At 35.2% G+C, this 8,800-nt stretch overlaps 1 protein-coding gene across 1 annotated transcript; it reads right to left on the reverse strand.

The window, feature by feature from the left end:
* Nucleotides 1-3: 3 nt before the first annotated feature.
* Nucleotides 4-8,311, reverse strand: LOC137814026 (P-loop nucleoside triphosphate hydrolases superfamily protein with CH (Calponin Homology) domain-containing protein). The gene is given in 19 exon segments (XM_090302331.1): nucleotides 4-322; nucleotides 414-628; nucleotides 1,053-1,654; nucleotides 1,825-1,988; nucleotides 2,175-2,425; nucleotides 2,503-2,972; nucleotides 3,198-3,304; nucleotides 3,397-3,570; nucleotides 3,664-3,759; nucleotides 4,140-4,221; nucleotides 5,090-5,164; nucleotides 5,432-5,512; nucleotides 5,888-5,959; nucleotides 6,265-6,374; nucleotides 6,874-7,117; nucleotides 7,310-7,462; nucleotides 7,633-7,790; nucleotides 7,964-8,063; nucleotides 8,170-8,311. Coding segments are annotated over 18 exon segments (3,198 nt in total). The 5' UTR covers nucleotides 8,031-8,063; nucleotides 8,170-8,311; the 3' UTR covers nucleotides 4-245.
* Between the last annotated feature and the right edge of the window lie 489 nt (nucleotides 8,312-8,800).

The following is an 8,800-nucleotide window of genomic DNA, read 5'->3' on the forward strand; positions in this document are numbered from 1 at the left end:
GCATTGCATGAGCTTGTAAATTTTTAATTTCATTTTCTGAGTTTCTTGATTTTTGTAATTACAAGAATGCCCCTTTGGAAAAGACAGATATATAGCCTCCTTGAAAGATAAATAAATACTGTGACATTTTTTACACTGTTGTTAACTTGATCATAAAACCAAAACTCTCCCACCAAAGTGGAGCTTGTCCTAAACTAAGTCAGCAATGTTGGCATGCTTCAAGTCGAGGCACCACTGTCACTGATCTACAGCCACCGTTTTGAAGCCTTGGTGTCTGAATGAGGATTTGGAGGAGTTCTAGCATTTGTCTCCTTGTCCTCAACTTCAGATATGGATACAAAACTATAGTTTTAGTATATATTTTCATATCACTTGATAAATGTAAAATGGCAGTTTTATAGGTTTTAACTTACATGCTACTACTGGCTTTCCTCCAAGTGAAGATCTACGTGAGTTGTTTGGCAGTGGTGCTTGAATCCCTGTTAAAGATTTCCTCCTATTTGTTTTCTCAACAGCTGAAATTGGTGACTTTACACTATTTGTATAGCCAGTGCCCCTGATGGGTGATTTTACATGATTTCTATGGCCACTGCCCATTGGTGACTTGACTTCAACCATATGTTGGCTCCTGCATATTTCACAGAGGATAAAGATTGAGTAAAACAGTGTATCATTATTAAGATCGCATTTGTATAACCTTTCATAAACAATTAAAAGAAAAATAAGAAACTAAAGAATTAAACTTCTCCACAAGTCAAAATCAACTTATACACTTGACTAAGGTAAACAGTTAAAATCAACTAAGGTAACTAAGGTAAGTTAAAACTAAGTTATAGAAAACTAAGGTAAGTTAAAATCAACTAAAGAAAATGACTTGTTCTTACAGAAAACTTATATAGTCTATTTCTCCTAAAACTGAGGTAAGTTAAAATCAACTTAAGAACTTGACTTCTTATAGAAAACTTCTCGTCTATTTTCTCCTAAAACTGAGGTATATGAGTAGTTTATAGAGTAGTTTATTCAAACAGTATAAGTAAACAGTTAGAACACACCTCTTATCAGGGCCACCATTGATCAGTTTCCCAATTGTTCTCAAGGATCTTCTTATCTGGGATCCTTTGCCATTTGTGCTACCCATCACCTTAGAGGCATGTACATCCCGAACAGGTGGTTCAGGTGTTTGAGGCAGTTTAATAGGATGAACTTGCATCCCGTCATTTAATTTTATCAATCTCTTTTGATAGGAAATGCTTATAGGACTTCGAGGGGTTTTGGGGTGCAACTCTGACCTGGAATTGCCACTGCTGAACTGGCCATTTAGTTTTGACACTGCCTCTTCATCTTGCATTGAGCGATATTTCTGCATAGATACTGGCTCATATTGCAGACCATCTTTCTTGATAGCTTTTGGACCTTCCAAACTTAATCTTCTGGAACGAGGTAACAAAAGTGGTGATTTGGCTCCACTTCTATCCTCACGACTCACACATTTATCGGTCTTTACGGCACTGCAGTTCTCAATGCTAAGTCTTCGAGAGGGCAATGGAGTTTTCTCAGAGTGTGTTGGCTTCTCTAACGGAGTGTACTGCTCTCTGTTTCTTTGGAACATTCTCTGAGTTTCCTTGGTTGCCAATGCAATCTTAAGGCTCTCAACCTAATATTCATGTAAAACAAATCACTTCGACTTCATTTGATTTTAGAACACACTGACTCGCTTCAACTCTTACATATGTCTATGATACTGAATGACAACCTAATTCTTAAGTTATGTCAGAGCATGCATAGAAGTTACAAAATGTTTGTGCCACAAATTTACATTCTAACCTGTTCTTTTAGTTGCATAACCTCACTGCTTTCTTTGTTCAAACGGGCTGCCCCCAGTTCCACAGTGGAAACCCTCTGAGCAAACTTTAAAGTACTCACTGTTTCACCAAAGGAATCTGCTTCCGGACTCACATGAGCAAACATCAATGTTTTTGCATGTCCACCTAATGCAAAAATTTGCAAGAGGAAACACATTACTAACAAATATTTAGTCATGTGGTTAGAAAAGTAAAAAGTAGAGTCTCCAAAGCCTTTCTGTGACATCATCTCACCCTACAACTGGAATTCTACAAAAGAAAAAAAGCTGGAATTGGAAGAGAGAATGAAAATGATATAATATTAGCATGCACCTAAGGAGTCTTGCAAAAGAAGAGTGAGTTTGCTGTTCCTGTAAGGGATGTGAGAATTCTTTTGAGCCAGGGCTGTGATCACATCTCCCAAACAAGAAAGAGATTTGTTAATAAATTGTGCTTCCTTTAGTCTTTCCCCTGTAACTTCAGACTTGTCTACTCGTTCACTTCCAGCTAGGTCTACCAAGTGCAAGCAACTGCGAATGGAGTTCCCAGATGTATCTTTGCCATGAACATGCACAGTAAGTACACTGCAACGTGTTGATTAGCCTTATCAGTGCCTCAAAAACCACCCCAGGTACTTTATATAAGAAAAGCAGAAATTCACCTGTGGGAACGACTACTCCTGTTGTTCATTGCAGTCGAACTGACAGCGCGATTAACCTCACCAAGTTTCATGAGGGTCATAACATCAGCTGTAGAATTCACAGGACGCAATTTGGCATCTGGAAGTCTCAACCCATCATCATTGCAGCTCCGGATTTCTAATTTAAGGTTTAGTTAAGGAGACAAATTACTTGCAAATATTAAGATCAACGGACTATAAATCAACCCTACTCTTGCTTATTTCTTTAGAACAGTGTGGAAATGTATGGAATAATGAATATGAAAAGGATATTTGTTGTCAGTTTTGTCCTCTGCAAGTAGATCTCTAACTTGTTCATTGTAAATCTCAACCATTTGAACATAAATGTCATAGTTTATGATGTCATTTCTTTCATTAGACATTTGAAACAGATCAGTAAGAGCCAGATAATTGATTCCCATATCCTTAAATGTTCCACCTGAGGGACCACTCTGCAGCAAAAAAGAAATATTTGATTGAATCATCTAGGTTTTCAGTCTGTAAATATAACGAATAGTCATTGCTGGTTCTTGCATTGATCAGTGGCCAGGATAGTAATGCAATATTAGTATATTTCTATCTGAAATGCAATTTTCATCTTGATTTTCTTCTTTTAGAATCAATTTAAACAACATATCCATGATGCAACTGAAGCAGAGTGATATTCAGTATCTTACCATGGTGTGAGTCTTTCCTGAACCAGTTTGACCATAAGCAAAAATACAAACATTGTATCCATCCATCACAGATCTAATTAATGGCTGAGTATCCTTGTAAACCTCATCTGAGCACAAAACGGTAAATTTCAACAAAGAGATCGTAAGAGAAAAAGGTAGTCACACTGGTTCAAAATACTATTGGCTTTTAGAACTCTACCTTGGTCAGCTGTTGGACCAAAAACACGATTAAACTGAAAAAGTTTCCTTCCATCTTTCAGTGTTTTTGATGGATCTAAAATGAATAGAGAACCATCTTCCCCAATGAAATCAACAATATTGCTTGATTCGGCCTGGAATGATGGCCTGATTCTGCAGTAAACTCGAATATTACCTGAGTTCAAAACTAACTTATCATCAAGACAAGAATACACAAAAAGAAAGTGATCTTATACATTAAACATAATCAAACTAAAAGTATTTCAACCTTTCAAATCTTGGACCATATTGTATAGTTTCCTATTCTCTTCTACTACTCTGCTATATCCAATAGCTTTAGTTGACATCTCCTGTATTTGACTTCCTGAATTCATTAAGCAACATAACACAGGACTATTAACAGAGTTTTCAGAAGCAAATGTCATATGTATAGACAGGTACAGGATAGAAAATCACCTCTTAAAACACCTATACATTTCTTTAACCTGATCATCACCTCATTAATTTTTATTTTCTAGAAAGTCATCCCCACCAACCCCAAAAGCTAAGTAACAGAAAGATGAAGTTTAAAATCATTGGTATATACAGTGATGGATGTTTGTCTCATTAGCTTAAGCAACATGGCATCCCCCCCTTTTATAGTGAGGAGGTGTAGCATTGAAAGTCAGCAAAGAAAATCAACTAAATTTTATTTTGCCAACGATGAAGTTAAAAAATACTGGAAAAGTTAATAGTTATTCATACCAATGTCATTAAAAAATCCTTGAAACTGAGATTGCATATCTTCAAACTCTTTCTTAACTTTCAACTTCAAAGCCTTGAGATCCTGAAAAAAGAAATTTACACACCTCAACAAATGCAGTAGACCCAATCTGTGTTTCCACCAAAGAATTATCTCAGTAGTACCCCTTTAGGTTCTTCTAAGAAGAGAATATCAGAAATAACCACATATTTTCTTCATATTTCCTATTTCCTAAATCACTAGGGAACAAAATATTGACTTGGCATAAAAAAGACAATTGTCTTCATATTTCCTAAATCACTAGGGAGCAAGTTTATTCCATCAAGTATCACTCGTTCATTGCATATCCATTGTGCTAGATGTGATGTTTTTCCTCTCAATTACTCCAGAAAGTAAATTAAGATGTAACATAACCAGCATACATGCAATAGAAAGCAATTGAAGTTTTGGTGAGACAAAAATGACTATAAAGAGTATCCAGATATAGTTTGTTAAACTATAATTTAGCCCTCCTACACTGAGCATAGTTCTTGTTGGAGATCCCACATCGACTAGAGATGCAAACCTCACTTTATAAACCAAGTTTATGAGGTTGAGTTAGACTCAAAGTCCACTTCTTATGGTATCAGAGCCATTTTCGAGCTTATCCTAGCGAGAATTTATTGGGCTTGTCAGGCCACCCGCTATCGGGCCGTTATCGGACCACCCATAATATGTTGTCCCACGCATAAGGTGTCACTCTCAGCGTGAGGGGGGTGTGTTGGAGATCTCACATCGACTAGAGATGAAGACATTTCATTGTATATAAGTGGGTGCAAACCTCACCTTATAAGTCGGTTTTATGGGATTGAGTTATTAAAGTCCACTTCTTAATAGTTCTAAATTATGATTTCTAATTAAAATAACTTCAATTCATTGCTTAAAGTGAAAACAAGTGAGATAAAATGCATACCACAAGTTCTTTTTCCTGCATGTTTAAAAGATGCTCCTGGTTGCATTTGCATTTTCCGGGACAAGCTTGGCAACGCTGTATAAATAGTAAATTGGAAAAATTAGAGTCCAAAATTGAGATTATATCCAGTGCGTTACAATATTGATGATCTAAATGTTGTGGTAAAAGAGAACATTATTTTTTCTGATGTAATTTGGTAAACCCCATTAACATGTCATTAACATGTCACAAACTATGACAATCATTTTAATTCTTTCCTTTGAACATAATTATTCTTTGCCACTATGTTTTAACCATCATTGATAACTATTCTAGTGTGAAATTACAGAAAAGTAAAGGTACCTTAGAATTGTCAGGAGCCGATAAAGCATTTGATTGTGTAGATGTGGAATGATGTGATAACCCCTCTTCTTTCACAAAATCCTTTAGAAGCAATGGCAATTATGTAAGGTCAAGAATCATTGCGAAAGCTGAGGCAAAGAAAATATTAACAATAAACTATGATATTTCCGTTTCAAAATCTTGCAAAGTTCAATCACAATTGAATGCTAGGCTAGAAAGACAAATAAGCCTTATTCAGTTGTCCTTTCACATGACTTCGGGTTCGCTATAACAGTGGCAGCTACAAGTGGTAAGTTTTATGAATTGGGATATACTCGTTCTCACCACAATATTAGCTCTTTGGCTTACGAAACCAAGTATGATTGTTTATCTTAATCCCATACAATTTCAGCAAGAAGGATGGACAGCAATATGACTCGTCAAGAAACACCATACATTTGATATACTCAAACAAACCTCATGAAACCTTGTTGGTGGTTGTTCCCCATTACAACATGCCATTATCTGATTAAATACCTTTATTGGATCCTGCAGTAAATAAAAAGAAATTAGGTGGGAGATAAAACACTTAATGGCTAATCAATCTATTTCTTATTTCAGCTTGTTAATTTTTTTTAAAAATGTCAACTAGCGCACCAAGTAAGAATTAAAAAATATAGGATATAAAATATTAAACAAAAAAGTAAAACCTTTTAAAATTTTATGTTTTAAAGGATATACTTTCATTACATACTTTTCATTTTTTGATTCCTTAAAATAAGGTGTTGTTTAGGCATTTGTTGACTGAATCCTACTTTCAATTAGACTTATTTGTTCATATGATTACTACTTACCACTACCAGGTGTTCTTTACGGAGAGAAGCAATGATGTTTCCATCAATATTTTCTTTGGCATCAAACATACGATCAACCAGTTGCTTGGCAAGTAATTCCACAATTTCTGCTGTGCATTCAATAAGAGTAGTAGCAAGAAAATTACAATCATTCAAGTGCACAGAAGAATACAAAGACTGTATATCGAAGTCTAAATGGAAAAACTCATAACAATTGACTGATCACATGCAATCAAAACAAAATATATTTTTGTTTTGTCATAAAGTGGAATAACATTGTCTTTCTTTTCTAATAGCAAGAGATGAATAATAGTATGTTGGAGAGGTACAACTCAAGGAAAAATCCAGCTTTTAGTTCATTGAGTAAGCTTGGAAAAATCCCAATCACTCAATCATGTAATTAATTTATTTTTCAAACAAATTTTATGATATCAACAATTGATTGTTGAGTGAAAATTTAGAAAGAGCAACATTCCAAACTGATTTTCCTCTTATGTGATGGCAACTGGCAAACTCTGGTAGCTTGAAATATCCTGTGCAACTCGCCTTCAGCTCTCAGATGCAAATCAGATAATAAAATTATTTAACAAGATTAAGGGATTACTAAACCTTCTCGATTCAAAATATTACTCTCAGCGGGAGGCATCTTTTCCATTGTGGCAGACAAATCCAAGTGCCTACTAGCATCAAAGGGGAGTGCAGCTGCAGCTCTTGAAAGCATTCTCATAGGTAAAGGAGATTTTATGTATTTGTTGTATCCATTCTGATTGTTCATCTGCTTCAACTCTTGAAACGATTTAAGTGCCAAAATGCAATCAACCACTTTGGCTGCCGATCCCTTCCCTAGAGTATCCTGAAAATAAATAACCAACATACTTGTTCATACACCTATAATCAAAGCACTTTGCAAATTTACTGATAAAAACACTTTTCTTTCTCATTTTATATTACACCAATTGCACATAGCTACATACATCAAAATAGCACTGCGAGTGAATTATTTGGAAGTGCAAGTGGAAAATGTGAAAGCTATAAAGCAACATACCCTTTCAAGATCAGAAGCTTCAAAAGCCGGAAGATTTAATTCCTCCATTGCGACAAGAAAGTTGCGTAAATTTACAAAATACTGATAGGCGGGCAATGGCTGAGAATCCCAGGTAAGTGATTGTGAAGACATTTGATTATCCACAACCACAACCTTAAAAAAACATCATCAAAAAGTGGTTTAAGCATTTTGTGGGGGCGAAGAGAAAGAAAGAACAAAAATGAAAAACTCAAACTTCCCAATATGAACCTGCTACCAATTGATCGCTCAATTAAATATACAATAAATAAACATAAATCATATTCAGGATTATAATGTAGTACTTTGGGTACTGCTCCTGGATGAATCTTGTTAATGGCATTGCAAAGTATCAGACCATTTCTCAAGCAAGAAATGAGTTCTCTCTCTGTAGGCTCGCTCGATATACCAAGAGGACCCACTTGGCTTTCTAGCCACTGAGTGGCCATATAGCGTCTGCAAGCTGCACAATTTATTGTAACATTCTATCAGACAATTCAATAGCACAGGAACATGGAAATGAAGATTTTTTTTTACAAAGAAGGAAGTTCTGCAATCATCATCGTCAAGTAAACATCTTGTAAAACAAAAACAAGCACAAAAGTGAACCCTTGGCTTAGGAAAACACAAACTGACCCGCTTCTTCAGCTTTTCTTGAAGCCATATTGAAATCACGAGTCTTATCTATCGTACCATTCTCCATGATTAATAAAAAAAGAAACCCAAAAACCGGTTCCTGCAAGGTTTAAAGAAATGAGAGTGAAAACCAAAATGATCACACAAAATAAGCACAACCCAAGAGAGCACTTTTGTTTGTTCCTGAAACCAAAACACATGCATACCCAAGTTGAAGAGAACCCCAAAAAAATGATCTTTTTTATGCGGGTCCTAGGCAAAGGATTCAAGAAGAAAGAACCCAGAAAAGTGAGAAGAGTAGAAGAGTGGTTGTTTTCTGGAGTTAGAATGGGGTTTTTGCTTTGGTTCGGGCTTAGCTTTGAGCTCCGAACCTCAGCTACGGAATCGTAACGTTAACTTTGATTTTGAATTCAAATTGGTCACGCTTTTTGGTCTACTTGGCGATTATTTTCCGTTCGTTTTGCATACTGAGTCAACTCATCTAACGGTGCATATTTCTGACTGGAATTACTCGAAATCAGGGCAAAAATTTTGCGTGTATATAATAAATGAAAATAAAATCTTACATATACGTGTTTTTGGGTTAAATGAGTTAAATAAATCAATGATTTTAATATTTTTTGGTATTCTAAAGTTTCTAATTATAAATTTTGAAATATAGTAATAATTTGCTCACTTTTTTTTACATAGGTAACAATTTAATTTCATACCATATAACTTGGAGATGTACCAATTCGAAGATTGGAACTTTTATTTTCTTCACTTTCTTAAATAAACAATTTTAATATTTTAAAGTTATTTACACGTCATCCCAGAAAAAAAAATTGTATTTCTCAT

The sequence above is a fragment of the Phaseolus vulgaris genome, chromosome 1, assembly GCF_051622355.1.
Source record: "Phaseolus vulgaris cultivar YP4 chromosome 1, ASM5162235v1, whole genome shotgun sequence".
NCBI lineage: Eukaryota > Viridiplantae > Streptophyta > Magnoliopsida > Fabales > Fabaceae > Phaseolus > Phaseolus vulgaris.